At 38.5% G+C, this 27,485-nt stretch overlaps 1 protein-coding gene across 2 annotated transcripts in view; it reads right to left on the bottom strand.

The window, feature by feature from the left end:
- PRKG1 (protein kinase cGMP-dependent 1) overlaps nt 1-27,485 on the bottom strand; it is an 833,788-nt gene that overhangs the window by 84,573 nt on the left and 721,730 nt on the right. For both annotated transcript variants that reach the window (XM_072995266.2, XM_072995265.2), the window contains exon 9: nt 13,504-13,578. In XM_072995266.2, coding sequence (XP_072851367.1) covers nt 13,504-13,578 — 75 coding nt within the window. The remainder of the gene's footprint in view (nt 1-13,503; nt 13,579-27,485) is intronic.

Genomic DNA, 27,485 nt, shown 5'->3' with positions numbered 1-27,485 from the left:
ATCAGAAATACAACACTTATTATTCCCATCGCATTTTATGCCCAGGGTGCTGAACAACCCAGATTATTCTTAGTGTTGCCATGTTGCAGATGTGGCTAGAACCACACAAAATTGGCCTTCCTGAGGCTTCACATTGAGTTTACAGATCAGCTGAAGTTTTAAGCATCTGACACATTTCCTATGCGCCAAATCTCTACCTTAGCTATATTATCCAGGTTTACTGAGAGTCAAGGTTATGCTTATTATTCTATTTTTATTTGCAGATGTTACAATACTACTGAGCTGTGTATGTAATAAAACTACAGTGGTGCCCCGCATGATGACGATAATCCGTCCCATTGAAATAGCTGTTTAGTGAAATCATCGTGAAAACCGTTTCCCCATTGGAATGCATTGAAACCCATTTAATGTGTTCCAATGGGGAAAAATCGTCGTTTTGCGAAGATCGCCCATAGGACAGCCATTTTGCGAGGCGCCAATCAGCTGTTAAAATGGCTGTCCTGCAAAGCATTGGTCCCAAAAACATAGTGAAGCCATTTTGCAAAGCCGCCGATCAGCTGTAAAAACGTCATCTTGCAAAAAAACGGTCTGCGAAGCACAGACCAAATCATCGTCCAGTGAAAATCGCCCTTTGAAATCACTGCTTTGCAAATCGCTATAGCGATCGCAAAACCTCATTGTCATGTGGATTTGATGTTTTGCGAGGTCGTCGTCTAGCGAGGTACCATCGTATTGTATATAGATAACTCACTAATTTCAAACTATAGCCCATAATAATTACAGCAGGACCCCCCCCCCCATCTGTGGGATCAGTATCTGTGGTTTCACTTATCCATGGTCTGAAAACATAAAAATATTAAAAGAAAAAACCCAGAAAAAAAAACTGTTGGCATGTATTACTGGAACTAGCCACAAGAAGGAGCCAGAGACCATGCTATGAATACTTGTTAGTGAAGAATACATAGCATGGTCTCTGGTGCCCTCTAGTAGCCTGTTCTGGTAGTACATGTGAATATATATTTTTTTACCATGTTAAATATACAGTGTTCACTATTATCTGTGGTTTTCAGTATCCACACGCTTGGAACTAATTCCCAGCAGATATGGGGTCCTACTGTATAGTAGGTATTTATAGCCTTCTTATAATTCAGAGTATCTGGATTCACATTAACAGTTTTTCCCTACATTTTATAATAAAAAGCATTATCTTGTGCTTATAAGATTTCAGTCCTTATTAAGTGAAGGACTCTGACTACATCTGAAAATTCAGATCTCAGTTCCAATTTTAATTTCTCATAATCAGTATATATACAATTCAAAGCACATTGTATTCATGGTGTTTTCTTGAAAAAGTATTGAGCTTTTTTCAGCAGGAATAAAAGCAATGTTTCTGGGAATATCTCTTACCAGAAGTAGAAAATGTTCTTTCAAACAAAATAACTCCTTAACATATGAGAAGAAATGAAACCATATGTGAAGACAACTCAGTTTTCTTTGCACCTGGTCCTCTAAACATCTCTAAGCTTTCAATAGCTTACTCATGAGAAGATCTGTGAAAGTCAATGAGACCCTTGAGTATTCATGAGTTTCATTATTGCATTCTTAACCCATACTTGCAAAGGTGAAAATCTTGATGTTGATTATGTATTAACTTCACACTGTAATATCATGTACAATCTTAAACAAGCTGCAGATTAGTTGTACATTGTAAGGAACATAATGAATATGCTCCAGATGTATGCATATGCACAGCTGCTAAAATAGCCATTGTATATAAATTAGGTCTGCACCAAATGCACTAAAGTAGATTTGGTTACTAACTATATATTTCAGATTTGCATTGAAATCTGCATATTTGCTGGAAAAAATATGTTATCTGATGAATATTTGGGTTGCCTTATGGAATTAGGTGTCCTAGGGATCAAGAAGTGCCAAACCGCATATTCAGATTTTGAAGCAACGTACATAGTTTTGTCTGAGCCCCAATAAACAGAAATACTGTATGATGATATATAGGGATATGCAGTACATATTTATATTTCTGAACTGCAACTCCCAGAATTCCCAAGGCAGCATCTCCAGTGGAATTCTGGGAGTTGCAGCCCAAAAATACAAATAGGCAAAGTTTGGTGACATCTAGAACTAGGTAGGTAGTTCTCATGGTTTTCCATCTCTATATAAAGACTGAGATAACTATTTCTGCATCAAGAAAATATTGGAGGAAGTGTGTTTTCTCATTAAGCCTGCTTGCCAGTTTTCTCTTTTGCGCTCATTTACTACAAAAAAAATACCTCACCCACATCATACTAGTTTAACTGAACAAACTTGCAAGCTGTTGTGGATCCTGACACAATTGTCACAGTTCTAAGAAAGCCAACACATCAACAGTGATAAACAGTTATATTTGCAAAACACTTCAATCCAGTGCACTCAGTACTGAGTGTATTAACAGATGATCTCATTTAATACAAATGGATGGTATTAAAATTCATAATAATGCCATCTAGCTGTTGTTTTTTAATGTCACTTTTACTGTGTACTGCTTTTAGGTTTATAGCCAGTTTGTTCATTTTGTAACTTTGTTTATTTGCATTTTTATATATTATGAAATGAAACGTTGTCAACTTAGTCCTGCTCATTTCAATTTCACAATTTTCCTACTGCATCTCAGTTTCCATGGAAACCTGAATTGGTATGACAACAGAGAATAAAGACATGAGGACAGTTCTTCAAGGATATAAATGATCTCAATATAGAATTCCATGGATTATATACCCGTCAGAAACAATCTTGGTATTTGCGTTTGAGTTATGTTTATTCTAGAAAATAAAATTGCAGATTTTTGTGGGGAAGAAGTAGAAGGCGCATAGCCTAATTTACTGGTCTGTTTGTATTAGTAAGTAAAAAAACCTTAAACTAGAAAGACAGGGTAGAATATTGGATGAGGAACACAGAAAGAAAAAAAAGGAAAAGTTTGTAGGATTATCTATAATGCATACATATAGAAAAATGTTAGATGGTTTCTGTCCTGATCCAGTAGATTGGACCTACTGAAACTAAAGAGGGATTAAGGTCTTCCCTGCAAGTCCTAGTAGCAAACCAGAGGCCACCATGGCCCGTGTGTGGACCACAAGCTAAGTAAAAAACATATATTTCTATTCCAAGTGTATCTTACAGCACTTCTAATTTTAAAAGCTATCATTCCATTGGCTCTGAAGAAAGCTACCTATCTGGAGTGGATGTAATTTCCATTTGTTTGTCATGGCCATGGTAGTGGTAATTAAAATACGGTAAGTGATAATTACAAGCAGCAATAATGAGACGTTTAGTCTGTGCTACATCCGAGAACTCTTCTTGGGTCAATAAACCCAAACTAGGACTTTGGTATTTTTTTTAAAGAAAGCACTGGCTAAGATCCGATTGTATTGCACAATTGTGTTAACAGCAATAATGGAAGCTATAAGAGCTTTCTCTTGCATACCTTGCAGTCCTTTAATTGTATTAAGAGAGTATGCAACCAGCCATGAGATCAACAACCAACAGATTGTGAAAAGCCACATCAATACATGTGCGGTATTCTGAAGACAGATTTGGGACATTGACTTAATCACACTGCTACTCTGTAATAGTTCAGTGATGTCTTTACGCTTCTGTTCTGGGAAAGTAACCACCGAGAGTGGCCATAGTAGCCAGATGGGCAGTTAACTAACTAACCAACTAACCAACTAACTAACTAACTAATTGGAATGCTTCATATATTTCAGAACTAATGATTTCATCCATTTCCTTCACACGTTAACAGTCTCTTTTCCATAACATTTAAACCTTACATGTATGAGACCATGGGAGAGCATATTTTACAATGTAGATCTGGAAGCTGAGTCATGCCAACTGGACTTCTCTCTTGTCAGGTTGAAACTTTTCACTACTCATCCAAATAGCTTCTTCCGTCTGAGGAGAGTTGGTAGGAGTGAAACCAATGTTGAGGATATATCAGGGATCTTCTACCAACTCTTCTCAGACGGAAGAAGCTACTTGGATGAGTAGCAAAACGCTTCAATCTAACAAGAAAAAAGTCCAGTTGCCGTGGAGTTGAGTCAACTCCAAAATAACTTCACCTGGATGACATACAAGGATGTTTTCTCCGACCACATTAATTTAGAAACTTATTCTCTTGCTGCATAAGTCTGACAAGTCAATAAAACATCAATTCTCCACATCATTGTGTTTATGGTTTATGCATATTCTAAAGCCTGAAATTCAGCCTTAGCAGAAAAACTAGAATTTAAACTCTAATGTGGAAAAGAGACTGCAAAATAGTAGTAGGAGTGGAAAACAAGGTTGTAACTAGGCTGAGACAACCAGGGCTTTGTCCCAGGAAAACAAATTTTTGGAAGTGCCAAAATCTAGATGTGAATTTCATAGAGAATAGGGATGGGATTTTTTTTTCCTGGACTACAAATAGCATAATTCTCCATTCTGGAGTTCCACCTATCTTACAGGAAGCTTACAAATGACTAGAATGTGAAGTACCTGGGAGAAAGACCTACATTGGAAAGTTCTAAGACTTAGCTAGGTTGAGGTCCACCCAAACCTCCTCTTCCTGCCTCAGTGATAGCTGGGAGGTGTTTTTTTTTTTCTGAGCAGGAAGGTGAAGCTTGGCCTAGTTAAATCTCAGAGCTTTCCAATTTAGGCCTTTCTCCCAGGTGTATTACATTCAGGTACAGTATTTGTAAGGGGCCCATGAAGCGAGTAGAACTCACAGGAGGGAGAATAATGAAATTATGCATGCTAGAGCACAGCAGAAAAGAATGTACATTCTGAACAGGGCATCTGGTAAATGTCTGCTACAGGAAGCACATTAACTAGTACATCCGCATTGTTGAGATACCAATGCAGTGGTCTTCCAGTATAGAGGGGGCAATAATTTGTTTCTTCTCCGTTATGCCTCACTTAAAAAAAAAGTCTCTGTGTCTTTTTCATCTAAGTCATCCATGTTCTTCTTAGCCTCTTTGCTTCTTCTCTTCAATCTTCTGCTTTAAATGCTGCTTCTCGTTTGATATTTTAAATCCAGGTAATATTGCTTCTTCATATTGTTTCATTTGCTGGCTTCTCTCTCTTCATTTTCATTTTATACTAATTATAGGTAAAGGTAAAGGTAAAGGTTCCCTTTGACATTTTCAGTCCAGTCGTGTCCAACTCTAGGGGGCGGTGCTCATCCCGTTTTCAAGCTGTAGAGCCAGCGCTTGTCCGAAGATAGTTTCCGTTGCCACGTGGCCAGCATGACTAGGGAACGCCATTTTACCTTCTGACTGAGATGGTACCTATTTATCTACTCGCATTTGCATGCTTTCGATACTAATTATACTTAGTTTCAAATGCATTCATGGTCAAATGGCTTTACCAGTTTTGGTGATTTCTGGAAACTAAAGACTCCCCCCACAATTTGCAGGCCCTCCCAACAGCTTGAACACAATGAGAAGGATTCCACAATGACCTACGGCCAATGATGTCATCAGCTGTGAAAAATCACTGAGGCTGAAAAATCACATCAGCTTTAAGCAGCATAGCTGCATGAGCAGGATTTCAGCCGTTATTTTAAATAAAAATATCACAAATAGGGTGGGGTTTTTTTTTGAGAATTTCTAAATACTAACATCAGAAGTTTTTGTTTGTTTGTTTGTTTTTTGGGATAATAAAAATATTTTTCTCCATGAAAATCTTAGCCTTGAACAATGCCTTTGAATTTCTTCACACCTCTAGGATGATTTCCCCCCTCCCCCCCCAACTCCAGTATGGTAGAAGCTGATGAATGCTTTATCTTACAACCCTTGTGTAACAGGGTAAGCATTATATGTCATTCACAATGATTACATTATTTATCAGTAAAAAAAAGTTTATACTAATGAAATGCTAATGGCATAATTATAGTGAGTTCTATGGCCTAGCAAGATTTTTGCCATTATAATGAATTCAAAGAGGTAGTTACAAATTCCATTCATGTGACTCTCCACTTCAAGCCAATCTTGGCTATCCCAGCCTTGCCTTCAGCAGTACTTAAAATGGCTTCCACCCCGAGCTAATTCACAAAAGAGTCAACTCAGGGGGATAAGACAGCAGTGTCTTCACACTGCTCAATCATTTGCATTCCCATCAGCCAGAAAATACTTTTTGTAAAGAAAGAAAAGCTCTCTTGTTGTTCCAACCATTACCATAATGAGCAATCCCATTACTTTCTGGAAAGACTGTTTAATTTAGGAATAAAGCACCAATAAACTCATTCAGCAACTCATTACAGCTTTCCCTTGAACCAGCTTAATTGGCCTTCCCCCACCCTCTTCACTGGCAAGTTTAGTGAAGTTTCATGGGTAAGGGAGGGGGGATACATTTTCAGTCCTCAATAAGAGTGTTTAGCCATTGGCACTTCTAAGATGCAAACATTGTTCTTATTTGAGTATTTCCTTTGTTTAAAGATTAAAACATTGTCTTCTCATTGCCTCTAGTGCTTTCTTTCCCTCTACCTCTCACTGTTCTTATGGTGTATACAGCAGCTTAACAACTGCACTGAGGAAAATAGCCTAGTACAATATAAAGGAGAGGGCAGTATGGATAGTTAATATATTTTGATTTGAACGTGTGACATCTAAGCCACAAAGCTCATGAGATAACCTTGATCCTGTCCAAACTCTGATTCCCACCTACCTCAGCTTAGAAGCTATGTTGTGGTTATAAACACAAAACAACAATGAAAGACTCACAAATATCCTGAGATCCTTGGAAGAAGCACAGGATACAAACCATGAATAATGAAAACAGGGAAATTCTAAAACCGCCACCACCACCATGCATGCAATGGAAGCAAAGATATTGTATAGGACCAAGATTAAACATCCAAACTATCCACAGCTTTAAAAGGGGAAATATTAAACTTTATAATGCTATAGGTACTTCGCAAAGACCGAAATTGCTATTAGTTATGCCTGCAGGCATAATTCAATTATATTAAGAAGTTAGCATAAGCATTTGCTGTTTGTGCACTGAGTCATATAACTGGGCATGTGAAAGCAAATGCCTACACTGATGTCTTAACTAAAACTAAAGAGGATATTAGTCACTAAAATCCTATATGTGTTTATTCAAAAGTAAGACAGTGGGGCTTCGTCTCATTTACCTGGGTATAAGATGACAACTTTAGAAATGCTTTAAAAAAAAAAACACTACACTCTGTTTTGTATTTAGGACATTGGCTTTTTTGAACAACAACAAAAAGATCTGCGGGAAGCTTCAGTCTTGAAGACAGGGCAAGCAAGGGCTGATAACCTGTTCTCTCCAAAGCCCTATAGTCTTTTACTGTTTCAGAATCACAGTTCTCCAGATGCATTCCCACTCACAGCTAAAGAGAGAAAGTGCATCATTTCTCTCCTCCCTGCAGGGAAAAGAATAACATGTCAACAAAACTAGTTGATAGGGAAGGGATAAGCAACCTCTTCACCCACCACCACACTGCCATTCAAGAGTTTTGTCTCCTGCAGGTGTTTTCCCCTCAAATACTGTTTTCCTACTGAGTGAAATTTGGCCTTGAGATGGGAAGAAGGAATCATGTAAAGATATTTGATTGTGAAGAGTGGTTTGAAATATTATAGCATAGATATTCTGAAAACATTGAACACCAGATGGCAGCTGAAGACAAAATACAGTGTATTGCAAGGATCAACTTCTTCATTTCAGTTCAGCAAAATGTTTAGGCTGTTCCCACACTCTTCAAAATTTACTCTCACAAACTGCACCGCTGCTCTGTGACATGACAAATCGGTGCTATCCAATGGCTTCCTGAGCCATCCACCAATTGTTGTTAATACGCTGTAACTTAATGAGAAAAAGAAGTATCTCCTGACATCAAAACCAAAGCTAAGTGGTGTATCACATAAACCCAAGTGAGAGATATGAAAAGGCTAGATTATGGACATGAATATACCTGCAATGCTTGTCACTTTGTAGCATCAGCATCCTCTTGTCGAAAGCCAATCATATGTGACTTGCAAATCACTGCTCCCAAGAGGGCAACTAGCCAATATGTACTGGCTAGGATTTACTCAGCCTGACAGCCAGTAAAGAATGAATCCCACCCAATCCTAGCCACCAGAGATAAGTACCCCCCCCCAAAAAAAAGATGACAAAGAAGAATAGGAATACTAGCAGGGGGATTCAGGCACAGCTGATACTAGATTAGAGCTAGTCATGGCAAGTACCGTATTTTTTGCTCCATAAGACGCACCTTTCCATAAGACACACCAATTTTTAGGAGAAGAAAACAGGAAAATATAATCTGTTTTCTTCCCTCCATAAGACGCACAGACTTTCCACCCCCCTGTTTTGTGAGAAAAAAGTGCGTCTTATGGTGCAAAAAATACTAACTTCCCACAATCAAGGAGTTTGCTACTACACCACTACTGAACCTCTGTAGCTTCATAAATGAAAAATGCATCTCAATTGCAGTGCTACCAAAATCCACTTTTTTCCCTTTCTGTCACCCCCTACCCCACACTAGAGACATAAAATTTCCAAAGATTTCCATTTTTTTTCCAGAAGAAAAAACACACTTCTAAGTGTTTTCATTTTATATTTTCTTATTATAAGAACTCTGATGTTCTTTAGAGATGTAAAATTTCTGAAAATGTCCTTTTTTCCCCCGAGAAAAGGGTTTTTTCCCCCTTTTTTTTCCAGGAAAATTTGAATTTTGAGGAAATTTTGCATTTTTCTGGTGCCACCACTGGAGAGAAAATTCTAGTTGTAATTCAATGAGTTAGACTCATTCAGCAAGATTTGAACATGCAAAGTGTTTTCTTTCTCTTACACACAGGATAATGCTGCGTAGTAAGAAATACCTTAGCATACATGGGTTTTTTTCTTTCAAAAGGGAAATGAAAGGAGTCTATACATATAGAGTGCAAAACTACGATCCACAACCCAAATATACCGCTAGTATGCATATATGTATACATACAGATATACACATAGATATATACATACATGATTTATTTTATTTGTAAATCTATAAACAACCTGGTATCCACGAAGATCTCAGGATGATAGGTACGGAGAGCATTTTAAAAGGACAAATACATTATAACAATATACCATTACAAATTTAGTGACAAAATCTTTTTTATAAGCAAGCAAAAACAGTCCATTAAAATCATAAACATTTATTAAGTTTGACACAGAATCTGAATGTGCGTGTCTATATTTTAACTTTATATCATAATGGTTGTTGTGGGTTTTTCGGGTTCTTTGGCCGTGTTCTGAAGGTTGTTCTTCCTAATGTTTTGCCAATCTCTGTGGTCGGCATCTTCAGAGGACAGCACTCTGTGCTCTGGTGTAGTTTGCTTGGGAGTGAGTATTTATGGCTGTGAGATAGGCTTTTGTCCTTTTCTGGAGATGGGTGATTAGTGTGTCCTGTTGTGGGTGTATTGTTGTGGTAAGGAGGAGAGATTATCTGTCACTGTGATTGATGGGTGCCATTAGCTGGTCTTTTGTGTGTAGTGACCCCCGGTTCTTGTGGATGGGTATATCATAACTTTCTGCCAGTAAGTTTAACATGATGTGTACCTAACTTTCAGAGTTAAAAAGTGAGTTTGAACGCTTTCTGAATTCACAGAAATTATTTAATATTTTCTAGTGCAAACTGACAAAAGGGCAATAGGATTATGCCATTTATCTTATTAGCAAGTGCGTGCCTTCCTTAACCAGAACTGTGACTCCTGCTGTTAATTCACAGCCTGATACTTGAAAAGATATTCCCTTGAAAGGCAATTAGTGGGAATCAATTAGAGGAACATGAAATGCTATCTTAGAGGAACTCTGCCACATGCCTTAGAAAGGAAAGAACAACTGAGAAGTACACCTTTATGAAACAGATCTCAATATGGCTTATTTTATATTATTTGTATTGTTCTCTTCAATCCTTCCCCCCACCCTTTTTTTTAAGTTGTTTTGAAGAGGCTAGATGAATTTGTCTATGGTATTTGGCTAAAAAATGGTGAAGGTTTAAACTTTAAAAGGTTCAGTGGCCGCTACATTGAAACCAAATGGTTATGTGGCTATTTAGATCTGCTTTATTAGTAAAGAATGAGAGTGCAACATAAAAATATATTCAGTTCTTTTTTTAAAAAAATGCAGCTTATGAATGTGAGATATAGTGCTTTTGTACCTATCATTCAAAAAGCCAGGAAAGGGCCCAATATTGCTGCACAATATCATGCCCACACTGCCAGCAGGAAAAAGGATGCCAAACTTTATATTGCAAAGGGCAGCCTGAATGTTGACAACACCAATGGCAGCAGTCAAGATGGTCTACAAGATACCCTACTCTTCTCAGTACTATTTAGCCATTGGGTGAGAAGTGGTGAACTGATGAAAAAAGGAGTCAGCTTCTGGGATTTTCCCTTACGTGGTGTCACTTTGTGAATGGTAGTGGTGCTGAGGGAATCCCGTTCAACACCTTTACCATTAGCCTGTGGGATGCCTCAGGGTTCGATGATTCACCATACTATTTCATATATACATGAAAAACCTGAAAGAGTCTGTCCAGAATTCTGTGGCCTGCTACTCCATCTGATTCTTAAGATCTTCCAGGAGGCCCTTTTCTCAGTCACTCAAGCCGCAGTGTGTGGACACCAATATCATAATTTGTCACAAGGTCTTATGTTATGTTATGTTGTGAACTGAATTATGTTGGAACTGACATAAAGCAATCATGACATGATGTGATATATTATATGTTATGTTACATGACATATCATGCTGTGTCATGTCACATAATGACATAGCTTAACATGTCATGCCATTGCATGCCATGACATAACCAGGCATATCATCATATATGTTATACTATGTGACATGTCATTGTGTGTCATTGTGACAAAGCTTAACATGACATGAAGTCATAGTGTGTCATGACAGAACCCGGCCTGTAATGATATATTATGTTATATTACATGACATGTCATGCTGTGTCATGGCATATTTTGACATAGCTTAACATTTCCTGATGTCATGTTCTGTCATGACATAACCCAGCATGTCTTGGGTATGTCAAGGTGGGTCATGTCACCTCGCGTGTTATAACATAGCTTAACATGTCATGACATATCCTAAGATGCCATTAAGCAATGTCATAACCGGGTGTGTCATGATATAACCTAGCATGGCATGGCATGGCATAGCTTAACATGTTGTGACATAGCTTAACAAATCATGACATCGTGGTACCCTCATGTATACGAATCTCATGATCCTGTTCCCCAAGTTTTCAGTGAACTTTCATAAACCATATAGGAAGTCCCATGTAAAAGTATGCATTTTGCTGAAGAGGCATACTTCGCTAAACAAAACAGCACAGCAACAATCCAATAAAACACACAGGGAGGCCAATGTGAGGAATTTATCTTTTCCAAAGTAACAGACTAGAGGCAACATCCTTATTTGCAACACAGGTTTAAAGTCTACAAATATGCATATATAACTACAGTGATGACCCCGCTTGATGATGACTCCGCTTGACAACAAAATCACTTTACGATGATTTTTGAGATCGTAAAATGATGTTTCTATGGGTTTTTTTTTTTTAGCTTAATGTCGATTCGGCCCCTGCTTTGGGAACCGTTTTTTCGCAAAATGACAATTATAAACAGCTGATCGGCGGTTCGCAAAATGGCTCCCTGCTGTTTTCCGGACCAATTGTTCGCAAGACAGGGATCCCAAAATGGCCACCCTATGGAGGATCTTCACTGCACAAGCAGGTATTTCCCCCAATAGAACGCATTGACCGGTTTTCAATGCATTCCAATGGGCTTTTTTTTTTTTTTTTTTTTTTGTATGATGACGATTTTGCTGTACAGCGATTTTACTGGAACGGTTTAACCTTGTCAAGTGGGGCACCATTGCATTGCTAGGAAAAGAATAGTAACCTTCACAGAATCCATGTATGTATATGATTCCAATGCCATTAAGATTATACATACATAAACCTTGATAAAACATGCAATGTTTCCAACTGTACAAAAATACTACAGAATTATCAACAATCTCTCAGATAACTTATAAATATAATAATACGCTTCAATTTAATCCATGCTATTGAGGCAATTCACATTAGTGCCTCTTAGGACTCTCTGCTTGTTCATTGAAAAAATCATAGAAGTCATTTCTGGTTTCATATAAAAGATTAAACTATAATGCACAGTTGTAAGACTTTCTATTAAGATTATTCAGGCTGAAAAATGTCTAAGTAGCAATTACAGCAACCCTTATCAATTTGCTGGAATGTGGATTATTTATATACAGATTTTTGAGAAGTAAAATTCTATTCCTAAATTATAGGAGTAGTCTGTTCAGCTCATCTGCTAGTTGGAATATTATTCAGTACTGACAGATACGTTTACTGAAACACTATTAATTATCTAGCCCTTCAGTATATACTTTGCTTTATATATTCTTATACTTTTCACAACAGTCCCTGGGAAATAAAACTGAAACTCAAATGGCAAATTCAAATAACTCGTGACAAGGAATGAGGCAAAGTTGCCCACTCCTTGCTACATGCAAGAGGGATGGCTAACCTTAGCAGATCCCACATTACACCAAGTCTACTTGAAGTAGCTACCAATTGCTCTCCACTATCCCTAGGAGATATCCTGTTTTTGTTGATGGGAAATCAGCTGGCTGCCTTTTCCCTTCCCATACCAGTCCCATTTTTCCCTTCCTGCACCACTGCCATTGACATGAGGGCAAGGGAAATAATTGCCAGGAACCCTGCTAGTCCAGCTTTGCCCTATCTCGAAATCAGCAAGCCAAGGAAACCAACAAGTCACATCTTGTTTCCTGTAAACGTCTAATCTTTATTTATTGAAATATCATCTAATGTGGTCTGTGCCTTAGGAAGCTTGTCTGAAAAAGTATTATTGTAATAATAAATTGCAAGCAGTGACTTTCCTTTTATTGTGTTTTATGGTTTTTTCAGGGACGTGGTGGCGCTGTGGGCTAAGCCACAGAAGCCTGTGCTGCAGGGTCAGAAGACCAGCAGTCATAAGATCGAATCCACGTGACGGAGTGAGCTCCCGTCGCTTGTCCCAGCTCCCGCCAACCTAGCGGTTCAAAAGCATGCAAATGCGAGTAGATAAATAGGGACCACCTCGGTGGGAAGGTAACAGCGTTCCGTGTCTAAGTCGCACTGGCCATGTGACCACGGAAGATTGTCTTCAGACAAAACGCTGGCTCTATGGCTTGGAAACGGGGATGAGCACCGCCCCCTAGAGTTGAACACGACTGGACAAAAATTGTCAACGGGAACCTTTACCTTTACTATGGTTTTTTTATGAGAGCAAAAAGGAGTGGTGTTTAAAAAGTACTGCAATTGGATTTTTCCCCTACTTAAAAAAATACAGCATAGAGTCAAGAATATTGAAGGACTATTAAAAAGTTAGAAAATTAATTGATACTTACTTTGCTTTTGCTTCAGCATCTTCATATGCTTTATTGGAAACATCATCCAGACCTCCAATCAAATGTTTGAAAGAGCTGTAATATAAAAGGGCATCTTTAAAAAAAAGGTTGCTAGTATAATCAAAGCATTGCAAACACTACTCATTAAGTATGTTATTTCAAGAAAGTTTCAAAATACAATGGAGAACCACTCCACCCTCCCTTTGAATAAATCAGCAACAGCTTATTGTCCACAGTCTGCCTCTTGCAGATAGAGATGTTTGCTCTCTTTGTCCATGGATCCATATGCACAGCTACAATGCTTCAAAGAGTGAATAAAAATAAACAGGCAAGACAGTATTTTCTATGTGATATTTGTTGATAAGCAACATGGAGGCCCTTTCTATCCATTCTAATGATGCTTCATCTCCAAACCAAACAAGTGGAGGTTTTCAGGGAGAATGGCTTCAAATTCCATGCCCCCTACGCTGAATCTTCACCTTACTCATCAAAGCAAACAATGAGTGTGTCTTTATCACACAGCCCTATTCTGATATTATGGTGATGCTGCTTCAAGTGTCACTGCTTTGTCAACAAAATGCTCAAAATCTGACCACTAATCATAATAGCAAGGAAACCAAATGAGTACCCAGCTCTCTGAGGAGCAAAGTATTGTTTGCATAACTATTTTGCAAACCACCCGGGGAAGTGCTTTAGCAGTATGGGGTGGTGTGTAAGTCGAAACAACAACAAGAACAATTACTTCCCATTTCAATTAATAACTAACTAAGGAACAGATCCTGAATTAAAATAGCATTTCAAAATAAAATGTGTTGGTTGTTGTTAATTATTGCTGGATTAAATAGTGTATTGAAACTTATTTTTCACATTGTTCATTTTGCAGAAGAAATTCAGATGTATTAGAGATATGGGAAGGCCTTAAGGTTAAGGTGAGCATGGAGAATATGCAGTCTGTGGGCTGTATAAAGGTTCCTGTCCATTTTCAATCCCTAGACCATCCTCAACTGCCATTGCCAGACAAAATTAGGTCCAAAACAAGGGGAATTTTGCTCATGGAATGATGATACTACTCTATGTAAGACACAGCCTTTCTATAGATAAACTGTCCTTTTCTGTTCTGTTCTGTATTGTTTTTAAAAGAAGTGAATATCCAGTTGCTTCTTGTTTTGTAAAAACCTAGCAAACTTTGTATTTTGGCAGGGTTGTGGTGACAGGCAGGCCCTGAGTGTTAAAATGAGGCCACAGAAACCCAACATTGCCTGCCCACGGGGAAGCTAAGGAACATGCTTCCAGGAGAGATACAGTTGTCCCACAAACTCTTGTCTTTAGGTGCCAATTAAAAACATTTCAGAGAATATTCTCTTTCAGGGAATAAGCAAGTGCTAAATTTGCCATTCACCATTCTTTGTTCATATGGTATTTTTAGGAAATATTTTGAACTATGATTTCAGATGTGCATCTGAAGAAATAGGTTGATGTTCATAAAAATGTGAGCCAAATAAAACGTGATACTATGTAACATCCCATTAGGCTCTCCGTTGTAATTTTAGATGTATGAAAACTGTAGATTTCTGATTCAGGCACAACTGTAACTGTTATTTTAATTTGGTGTGTGTGTGTGTGTGTGTGTGTGTGTGTGTGTGTGTGTGTGTGTGTGTGTGTGTGTGTGTGTGTGTGTGTGTGTGTGTGTGTGTGTGTGTGTGTGTGTGTGTGTGTGTGTGTGGCCCCCCTGCTCACCCCAGAATCCTAAATATTTTGATTTATACAGTGCATTGCACTGACACACACTATGCGTGGAAATTGCCCTAACAAACCACTATGCAGCTTTCTCCTCACCTAGAAAAATTCTTGCAGAGGCTCTTGTTTAGTGAGTATAAAAGTGCTGCCATAGAAATTAAACTTCAGCAACTCTCTGAACCAATTATACGGAAGTTGCCTTTTTGACTTTCTTTTCCAGTCCATGGTAAAATATAAGCCAAAAATACTACTGCATATAACAGAACCACAGCAAACGGATTTCACAGCTTTTGGCACGTGGAATTATATGCTTACTTTATTATCTTCTCTAGCCACTCATCTGCATTTTCTGCTTTACTTGCCATTCATGCTTCTTATTTTAAAAAGCACATACACATATCCCATTAAATAATGTATCACTGCACACCAGCACCTCTAGTTAATTAATAGCAAAAAGTGCATTTCAGCACTCTTAAGTCATAAATCAAATAATAATTTTAAGAACAATAATGGAGAGCATGACACTACTGATTAGCTAAAAGCATATAACAGAAGAAAGCCTGAAGTTAAGATATGAGAATTTGTAATAATTTAACATCCCCCCCAAAAAAACCCCAGTTAGCCTCAATTCTATATAAATAACACAAACCAGATACACTTGGAGGGGAAGTAGTGAGCACTCAAACACTAAAGGTATTCACACTTGTCATAAAACAGCTCTGACAATTGCTTTGTGTTTAGGTGAGAAGTGCTAAACTGATTTAAAAAAGGAATCAGCTTTTTGGATTTTCCCTTGAGTATGGTCACTTTGTGAATGGTAGTGAGCAGAGGAGGGGATCTGTAGACCATCTTGACTGCTGCCATTGGTGTTGTCAACATTCAGGCTGCCCTAAAGCTCGGCATTCTTTTTCCTGCTGGCAACAGGGGCATGATATTGTGCAGCAATATCAGGTAATTTATTGGTTTTTTGAATCATGGACACAGAAGCACAATCTCCCACATTCATAAGCCAGAAGGGTTTTTTTAAAAAAGAATTTAATTAAATAATTAAATGATACTGTGTTGCAGATGGCAGGAGTTAAGTATATATAATGGCCCTGTTCAATGAGCTGTGAGAAGTACAGCTTTTAGATAACTTTCTGACCATGATGTATTACTTGACTTAGACGGGCACATCCATTACAAAAGAAGACCTCCCCCAAATAGCCCACTCTCTCACAGCAGCTGGGTGAAAGGCAAGCATGGTGTGCTTTATAGTTCCCAGTTGCTTTACTCTGTTTCTTTGACTGGGGCTTTACTAGTCAACAGCTTCACTTGTCTCCTACACTGTGGAACAGGGCACTGTTACTTGGTATTTTAATTCAGGAAATAATAGGGTTGGAGCCAAACAAACTGTGGTGCCCAGGTTGCAAGAAGGAATAGGGGAAAGAATGCTCCAAAAGACGGAGCAATAAAGGAATTTTCCTAAGATATGCATGCCCACAAGCACACACAAACATTGAAAAAAGTGGGGGTGGAGAATAAATGGAGACATCACGAATGCATGGATAAAAAAAGTCTTAAAGATAGATAGAAGGTGGTAGAAATCACCCTCCATTTTGACAGGCTGTTTGGAGGGCACTGTTAACTGCAGAAAAGGAAAATCCTGAATAGAGATGCCAAGAGAGGGCAGACTAATAAAGGCCAGTCCCAGAAATTTAGGAGAGAAATGTAACAGGACTCTCTGGCTATATTCTCAATTCAGAGGGATGAAAAAGAGATGTCAGCTTAGGAAGACCTCTCTCAAAAACAAGGCAGGTCTTCATCAGTAGGCTTTTAGGCATGTTAGATTTCAAGCAGAAATTGAGACAGCAAAAAGACCCACATCAAGATGAAAATGATGCCATTTTATGCTTCTTTTAAGGATATTTGGGATGGTTTCCCTCTCTCTGACATCCTCAGACTGTGCCCTTCTACTCTTCCACAGAGTCTTCCAACCTGCTCATAGCCTTGCATATCTTGCTAATCAAGCCTTTATGGCCTTATTCCGCTCAGGAGTAGCAAAGTATCAAAACCAACAAATTAGCTAAGGGATCCATCTGGCTATTGAAAGGAAATATCTGAGGATGCTTTGATTTTTTTTAAAAAAAGAATTAATGCCTCTGGGCTGATTGTTGTCTTAAATCTGTGCATTTTATAAGCTTTAAAAAGCATAAAAGCAAAGTGTGCTGCTTGCATACCACCCCATAGCAATTCAAGCACTCTCTGGGCGGTTGACAATGAGCTGGGTACCCATTTTACTGACCTCAGAAGGACAGAAGGGTCAACCTCGAGCCAGCTGCCTGGGATTGAACCCCGGGTCGTGAGCACAGTTTTGGCTGCAGTACAGCAGTTTAACCACTGCGCCACGAGGCTCCTAAAAACCAGATGATTCAATATGTATTGTCTAGATCTGTAAATGTGTGTATTGATTTACACCTGTAAAATGAAAGTCCCTGCATGGGGCACTCATGCCTATATATACATTTTAATAGGAATATTTTGAGCTATATTCCTTTCATGTCCTCCTGAGGCACACTAGGAATCAAAAAGATATCTTATTTCAGGCAAAGATTTTAACATTCCCTGTCCTTACCCAGACAAAGGCCAATTACAGCAGCAGTTCTGTACAACGGGCACATATCTCAGTCCAGACAGAGATAATTTCTGCAGAGGTATTGTAGGAATATAGCCAGCTTAGTAACACTAGATATTTATGGGCCCCACTAATTGTCACTTTTAGATTCTATGAAATATGATTCACCACCATCACTACAAAGTCTATGAACTGCAAATCACATATTTGAGGATAAGATGGTTCCTTCTGTTCTTTCTCTTAGGACATTTGTGCTTATCACAAGAGTTATTTGGTAAAATGTGGGAAACTTCTGCTTAAAGGTTGTAGCTGCATTCTGGTCCAGTGAAGTGCATACACTCCTGGCAGGAAGCGGCAGCTGCCAGCAGGCGGGGTAGCCCCTTCTTCTGTCCTTTCAATTAGAGGTAGAGCATAAGATCAAAGGGTTATTTTAGTCAATCCTAGTTATGATTAGGTAATTAGTATCCTATGTTTCTCTTATAACATACTGTGTAATCATGCTAAGTAAATAAAAGAGTTCTCATGGATTTGCCAGTAGGCTCCGCTGGCTCGGACATCCACGGTCGAATCCTTTGTTCTCTCTCTAAGGCAATTAGCCTTCCTTTGTTCTGTGATCACCCACAGTAAAACATATTTTGGGAAGTCTTACGATTGAAATAATCTCAACCTATTCCATGCCATAAGACCTCCACATAAAGTCTTTTTGGAGTACCCTACAAATACAAAGTCTCACAAGATAGAAAAACAGAAAACATATTATTGTGAGTTAATTACGGTATTTTGATTGCTTTTTAAAAAAATCTTTCTGTCATCTTCCATCTATTATCCTGTGAAATCCATATGTATTGAAAATGGAAGTTGGTCCTGTAAGTATCATAGTCTGGAATCCTATTTGAGACTTTCATGTCTGTGAAATCATGCAAGTTGTAATTGTGAATCGCCAATAATTAACAAGGTTCTGGTCACATTCCTTATACTTTTTCCAATTTAGCAATTTCTTTCTAGTGAGCAATGGTTAACACTTAGTTAACACATTTCCTTACATTCCTCTAAGTGAAAGAAGTAAATACTTCAAAAACCAGAGCAAAAAAATACTGCTTTCCACATCCTGCCTTCTCAAAAACTGTCTACGACCCTGACATAGTTCCTTTTAGGCTTCAGTTGTGTGAACAGTTGCCTGGGTATAAGCCAGGTGAGCACAAATGGGACTCCTACTTGGAGTGTAGACTAGAATGTAGCTGTGATAAAGGGTGCCTTGCAAATGAGAAGCCCCCACCCCAATTTAGGTATAAGCGCTCTTTAACCCTGCTCAGTCCACAAGTTGTTAGCAGATTTTGGTGCGTGCTATTTTGGATTCTATTCTGGTATTTTTATTGTATTTCCTGGTTAAACACTACTGTGTTTCCCCGAAAATAAGACAAGGTCTTATATTAGGTTTTGCTCCAAAAGATACATTAGGGCTTATACTCAGGGGATTTTTTTTTCATGTACAACAATCTACATTTATGCAAATACAGTCATGTCATCTTCTTCTGGTTGCTCCACAATGGTGGAGGGCAGGGTTTTACTGAACTGGGGCTTATTTTTGGGGTAGGGCTTATATTACGAGCATCCTGAAAAATCATACTAGGGCTTATTTTCAGGGTAGGTCTTATTTTCGGGGAAACAGGGTATGTAAATGTAAATCAGCCACTCCCCTCCTCACAGTTTCACCTAAAGTTGTGCTTCTTTACAAAAGCAAGTGTTCCCACTTATACTGAAAACATTGCTTCTTAAAATTTAACCACAAGAGGACATAATCCAGAGATCACTATAGTTATTTTAAATATCCCTAAACATATTTTTTCAAGCTAGCATTTCAATGTAGTGTTGGCTACATGAGAAAAATGGCATGGCCACTTTTATTTTGTTTACTTTTGATCAGGTGAACAGATGGCAGTTATACCAGGGCCTGGACTGTATGCTAGAACAAACAGCTGATTCTGAAATGGTGGGTTTCAACAACTGGCAGCTCCGTTTCAGTCATGCATTGCGAACTACACTATTGGAAACAGCTTGATGGCAATAGCCAGAGGCTTTAAATGTGGGCCTAAGGGAATAGTGAGTGATTTTGAAATGCATTTGTCAGAATGGTTTATAGAACCTCTTGGCAGGAACGGTCAGGAGTGCTCTGGGCTATTTCCATGTGAATTCTGCCTTGGGAGTCCAAGTTTGTGCTGACTAATTTTTTTTATACTGTTTTTTCCCAACTTCAGATTTGTAACAAACATGGTTTCACCAAGGCACCAAACATCTCTAGTGATCTCTGCTCCAAAGATTATCAGGACACACTGCCAGTATAGCCCTGAACTCCCCACCATTTGGAACAGCAGAAGCTAAAGAATTCGATTGTTTTTATGCACTGTCCTACAGAATCAAGTAGCTGTGGGCAATAATGGCATGCTAAATTGAAAGGGGGGAAAGGGGCAACAACTGTGATTGCATACATTTTGTTGACACCAGAAGGAAATATAGTTATAGATGTAGCATAGGATGCATCCTTCGCTCAACTGCAAAATACTCTGATGTATGTCAAATAACATTGTTTATTGCTTAATAATCCATTATAGTACATCTGAAACTAATAATTCTTATCTTCCAGATGAAAATGGATGCTATAAACACTGTGCAGATAAATATTAAAATTTATCTCTGTACAGTCGTGTACAGTCGTGCCTCGCTTTACGATTACCCCACATTACGACGAAACTCCATTATGACGATGTTTTTGCAATCGCTTTTGCGATCGCAAAATGATGGTCTGAATAGGGGTTTTTCACTTTGCGATGATCGGTTCCCTGCTTCGGGAACCGATTCTTTGAAAAACGATGATTTTTGGACAGCTGATCGGCGGTTTCAAAATGACCGCTGGGTAAATAAATGGCTCCCCGCTGTTTTCTGGGACGGATTCCTCGCTGCACAGGCATCGAAAATGGCCGCCCTATGGAGGATCTTTGCTGGACGGTGAGTTTCCAGCCCATTGGAACGCATTGAAGGGGTTTCAATGCATTTCAATGGGTTTTTTATTTTCGTATTGCGACGTTTTCGTTCTACAGTGATTTTGCTGGAACGAATTAATGTCTTAATGCAAGGCACCACTGTAAATCAATAGCTTATTTCTCTGATTTTCCACAGTTATGCATAGCCATACAAGTTAGTCACAAAAGTCTCTTACATGAGTTGTTGGACAAACCAGGATGTGGTATTGCAAACCTTACCAGCTCTGAGAAAAGTAATAGATTTACTCCCTCAAAGAGTTTGTATTGCCTTGACACAAATATTTGGCTTAAAATTTAATTCTCTTCTGTTATTATATTTAACATTTGTGATATTTTGAATCTCTTTATGAGGATTTAGCTATGATTATTTCCAACAATCTCCAGCATTCTCAGAGCACATCCATTTGTCATCAACTCTGGGATCCTTACTGCTAAATAGTATCCACTTTATTACTGAGGTGACCATTACAGTGATACCTCGACTTATGAACTTAATCCGTATTGGAACAGTTTCTGTAACTCGAAACGTTCATAAGTCGAAGCACCATTTCCCATAGGAATGCACTGAAAACCGATTAATCCGTTCCGGCCGAAGAAAAAAATACCCCAAAAATAAAAAAATAAAACACTGCAAGCCCCATAGGAATGTGCTGGGGCTGCAAAAAACCAAAACCAAACCCAGGAGAGAAAGGGAGCCACAAAGTCTGGCCGAAGTGAATGGGGCCGGGGCCAGAGACCCGGCCGGGAAGCGCTGGTCTGCCTGCCCGCCCACTCCCTCCTGCTCCTCCAGAGCTTCCCTCACTCCGGTCAGCAGTCATGGCTTCCCCTTCTGCTGCCCAGAGGAAAAAAATAACCAAAAAATAAAAAAATAAAAAGACCATAGCAAGCCCAGTCGGAAGATGCTCCGTTGCTGAGGCTTTAAGAAAAAAACCCTCAAAAAAACCAAACAGAGCCACCTCCATTGCTGAGGTTTAAGAAGGAAAAAAAATGTCACAAAATACAGACACACACACACTCGCTCCTAAGCAGAGCACAGAAACAAACCCTCCCTACAGACACACACCACACTCACTCCAAAGCAGAACCACCAAACCCCACTCAGAACAGTTTTTTTAAAGGAGAAAACAGCAGCTTACCTCCCTGCAGACACACACACACAGGATCACTCCGAAGCAGGAGGCTCTCCCAAGCCTCCAACTGTGACACACCCTATAACTGCCGAAAGAGCTACAGAACAAAGAAGCAGCCTTGTCACCACCTACAGTTAGAAAGTTGAATTTCCTGCCTTTTGTCCCTGCTTGTTTTTGCTCGTAAGTGGAAGCTCCATTCGCAAGTCGAAGCAAAGTTGCGACCAAAGCTGTTCGTAAATTGAAAAGTTCGTAAGCAGGGATGTTTGTAAGTCGAGGTACCATTGTATTGATATTTGGGTCACTGTCTGGTGAATAGAACGGCCCACAGTTCGAGAATTTGGCCATCCCCACTCAGCAGGCATTTCATGTTACAAAGCACAATGGGCACAGTGTGGTTCTGCAAATATTTTTGGACCACCCAGCATTCTTCATCATTGCCTGTGTTAGAGAGGGCTGATGGGAGTTTCAGTCCAAAACCTCCTGGAATCCACCTGTTGCTATCACTAGGATATCTGAAATAGCACTAGGACCTTTCTATTGCTTAAAGCTGAAAAATATACAAATACATTGGTAATGAGTCACTTGCAATGTGGGTAGATCCCAAAATCATCCATTCTAGCATAAAACTTCAAAACGCTGAAACAAAAAAGAAAAATCTTGAAAGGGATGAAAGGGAGTATATATAGTGAATAAAAATTAGAAGTATCTGCATTCAGAATTGTGACAAAATTCATACTGCATAAATAAAACATGTGTGGTATTTAAAGATTAAATTAATTTGGTGTTTCGATATCAAGCGTTTACACTGAAGAGAATGTCACATTAGTAGGACACATACTGTTTAAATGAGATGGAATAAGGAAGCCATAAAACTGAGTGAGAATATCTTGTAGAGACATAAGGCTAGCTGACAAAATGATAAGCGCTTCCTTTAATTTGACAGGACATAATATACTGTAACATCTGCTCCAAAGGTCATGCCATGATTTTGACTGTGTTTGAAAAATAGCACCCACTTATGCCATCAACCACACAATAGTCAAGTGGAATTAGGCAGTTTCCTATCCATAAGTATGTGATAATGCTGGTTGAGGAGGGTCCAGGAAAGTGGGCCTTTGATGCCAGACTAGGCATGTCTTTACCTCCAAATAGATTCTATCTCTTTTTCAAAGGTTATACAGTACTCCATTTATTTATTTATTTATTTATTTATTTATTTATTTATTTATTTATTTATTTATTTATTTATTTATTTATTCATTCATTCATTCATTTATTTATTTATTTATTTATTCATTCATTCATTCATTCATTCATTTATTCATTTATTTATTTATTTATTTAGACCACTCCTGGGACTGGAATCCAAGGTTGGAATTCTCGGGGCTTGTTTATTAATTCATTATACAACACATATTAATTAATTAACATGTATTAATTTATTAAATAAAGTTGGTAATTAAAGAAATGTATTAAATAAATTTTGGTGTTTAGTCATTAAGTCAGGTCCAACCCTTCGTGACTCCATGGACCAGAGCACATCAGGCCCTCCTGTCTTCCACTGCCTCTTTGGAGTTTGGTCAAATTCATGTTGATAGCTTCGATGACACTGTCCAACCATCTCGCCCTCTGTTGTCCCCTTCTCCTCTTGCCTTCACACTTTCCCAACATCAGGGTCTTTTCCAGGGAGTCTTCTCATGAAATGGCCAAAGTATTGGAACCTCAGCTTCAGGATCTGTCCTTCCAGTGAGCACTCAGTGTTGATTTCGTTTAAATGGATACGTTTGACCTCCTTGCAGTCCAGGGGATGCTCAAGAGTCTCCTCCAGCACCACAATTCAAAAGCATCAATTCTTTGGTGGTCAGCCTTTTTTATGGTCTAGCTCGCACTTCCATACATTGCTACTGGAAAAACCATAGCTTTGACTATGCAGACTTTTGTCAGCAAGCAATGTCTCTGCTTTTTAAGATGCTGTCTAGGTTTGACATCACTTTCCTCCCAAGAAGCAGGCGTCTTTTAATTTCATGGCGGCTGTCACCATCTGCAGTGATCATGGAGCCCAAGAAAGTAAAATCGTCACTTGCCTCCATATCTTCCCCTTCTATTTACCAGGAGATGATGGGACCAGTTGTCATGATCTTAGTTTTTTTGATGTTGAGCTTAAGGCCAGTTTTTGCACTCTTCTCTTTCACCCTCATTAAGAGGTTCTTTAATTCCTCCTCACTTTCTGCCATCAGAGTGGTATCATCTGCATATCTGAGGTTGTTGATATTTCTCCCGAAAATCCTAATTCCGATTTGGGATTCATCCAGTCCTGCCTTTCACATGATGTATTCTGCATGTAAGTTAAATAAGCAGGGAGACAATATACAGCCTTGTTGTACCCCTTTCCCAATTTTGAATCAATTGGTTGTTCCATATTCAGTTCTAACTGTTGCATCCTGTCCCACATATAGATTTCTCGGGAGATAGATAAAGTGGTCAGGCACTCCCATTTCTTTAAGAACTTGCCATAGTTTCCTGTGGTCCACACAGTCAAAGGCTTTTGCATAGTCAATGAATCAGAAGTAGATGTTCTTCTGGAACTCTCTGGCTTTCTCCATAATCCAGTGGATGTTAGCAATTTGGTCTCTTCAGCCCTTTCGAAATCCAGCTTGTATTTCTGGGAATTCTCAGTCCACATACTGCTGAAGCCTTCCTTGTAGGATTTTGAGCATAACCTTGCTAGCGTGTGAAATGAGTGCATTAAATAAATAAATAAGTTCTAAGGTTAATGTCAATCTTAATGCTGGATCTTGCTTTGAGATGCTAAGCAATCCTAGAAATTCATTTACATGATTAGGTACCTATTTAAAATATACCAAGGCTACAATTCTATAATCACTTTTCTGAGAACTAGTCTCATTGAGCACAACATGGTTTACTACTAGGCACATGTATGTATGTATGTATGTATGTATGTATGTATGTATGTATGTATGTATGTATGTATGTATGTATGTATGTATGTATGTATGTATGTATGTATGTATGTATGTATGTATGTATGTATGTATGTATGTATGTATGTATGTATGTATGTACAGTCCTGCCCCACTGGACGATTACCCCGCTCTACTATGAATCCGCTTTACGTTGATGTTTTTGCGATCGCAAAAAAGGGCGTTTTCGTTGTGCGATGCTCGGCTGCGATCGCAAAAAAAGGGGGGGTTCGCTATGCGATGATGGGTTCCCTGCTTCGGGACTCTTTAAAATGGGATTGCTGAGTTTTTAAAATGCATTTTAGAACAGTTTTAAACTATTTTTATCCACCAGTTTTTAATTTGACATCTGTTTAATTCTTTTTTAATATTGTAATTTCCCCTTTCTAATAGCGTTTATTTGAATGTTGTAATTTGTCACCAGTCTTGAGGAGAAAAGAGGGGTATAAATATTTTAAATCAGTGGTTCCCAGCCTTGGGTCCCCAGATGTTCTTAGACTAAAACTCCCAGAAGCTTTCAGGCCAGGTTTTCTGGGAGTTGTAGGCCTGTGGACCGAAGGATGGGAAGCACTGTTTTAAATAAATATAACAAATAAATGTCAATCCGTTTGTCTCCTGGAATTATCCACGTAGCTGGCCACTGCAAGAAGACAAAGATTAAACTAAATGGTCTGATTCAACAATTTTCTCAAATGCACCTTCATTATATGTTTAAGAACTGTAGCTGTCTCTTGGGTTCATCTTTCTGACGGCAACACTTCCACCCACTTGACTAGTAGATCAAAGGAAGAATTGCTGGAAGTACTTCATTGACAAATTTCTTTAAAGCCTACAAGCTGTTCTCAGTCCTGTGTTTCAGTTCGTATCACTGGTTCTCTGTGGTACTCTGTCAGCAGTAACGAGGCCTTCTTGCTTTGAAAAGAAACCGGAACAACAGGTTCATACAACTGATGTTCAGAACAGCTGGCAGATCCGCTACTGTGTAGTATACCAACTGACCTATGTCAGGCTATTTTAAGTATTAACCTGTCTATCACACACATACAGTTTCAGATCATTATTTTTTAATCCCCATTTTTTTACTCTTCAAATTCTTGAAGTTTAAACACACACCTATATTTCATGCCAGACTTGTCTTTGCCTCCAATAGGATTCTATCCTATTTTTCAAAGTTTATACTTATTTATGTATTTGTTCAACCCACTTTCTCTTGAAGATTGGAATCCAAGGCAATAAATCTTGCAGAAGTCATTGAGGAAGTGAGATTTTCAATCTATGCATCAAACTTTGGCAAATAAGTTAAGCAATTACAAATAAAATCACAGTGGTCATTGTGGGTTTTTTGGGCTGTTTGGCCGTGTTCTGGAGGTTTTTCTTCCCAACGTTTCGCCAGTCTCTATGGCCGGCATCTTCAGAGGACAGGAGCTCCTGTCCCACCTAATAAGGCTTATTATGTGATTTATATAATCCTTATTTGGCCTATATTTCTTTCATATTGTGTTTATCAACAAAGCCAAAAAAGATGCTGAGAATGGCTGCATTAGAGCATTGACCCTTACAAGTGGCTGATCAGATTCCTTTGGGAAGTCCACAAGCACAGTCAGAAGGAAATACATCTCTCTTTTTGTCACTGTGATTCAGTAACTTTGATTCAGTAACTTACTGCCTGATCCGCCCATCCTGAGTAAAAGGCATTGACAGAGCCAAACTTCATGACTTGGTCTAATCCCCCCTTAAATCTGTCCCTGTTCTCAGTTTGTATAGTACTAAACTCTGTAAATTAATCAGAGAGGTTCTTGTTCACATAATGGAGCTCCGATACCAACAAAATATATTTAAATATGAGATCACAGATTTTATGATATAAATGGCTGTAAAGCTCCATCCCAGATATAAAGATCTAATACTGTGTGAGGTACAATCTTGAAAGTATTGGTGTAAGCTATTAACAAAGGCTTTAAGCATTTTTTTTTTACAAAGCTTAATAGGTTTCCACTAATCTGTGACAAGTTTCTCCAGTTAGCTTCATGTATATAACTAACTGTGATTTCAAAACAGATATCCTGACAACAAAGTCAAACTCTCCAGGGTCACAATGCAACCAGTGCATATGCCACTATAAATAGCATTAATGTAGTTGCACCCAACTGCACAACCTTGTTGAAATCTCTGGCATACAGGGATTAACTTCAAGTCTTAGAGGTTTAAAGTTCCATTTGCACCCTTTTGCTACTTCAAGGACATTGTCAGTATAAAAAAAAACCATATTAAACTGTTGCCCCTAGAATCATAAATGAATTACTGAAACATTAAAGACTAATTTTTCAACTAATTCCACCCATTTGTTTTAATTATGATTAAGTTCCAAGGCAAAATATTTGCACAGAATCTTTCAAATATAATATGAATAATTATTTGATTGGTTTCCCTCTATGAATACCTGTCCAATGTGTCTAATTGGGTTCATTACTTTCTTTGGTTC

Source organism: Pogona vitticeps, chromosome 3 (genome assembly GCF_051106095.1).
Source record: "Pogona vitticeps strain Pit_001003342236 chromosome 3, PviZW2.1, whole genome shotgun sequence".
Classification (NCBI taxonomy): domain Eukaryota; kingdom Metazoa; phylum Chordata; class Lepidosauria; order Squamata; family Agamidae; genus Pogona; species Pogona vitticeps.
This window is presented reverse-complemented; position numbering and strand designations above follow the sequence as displayed.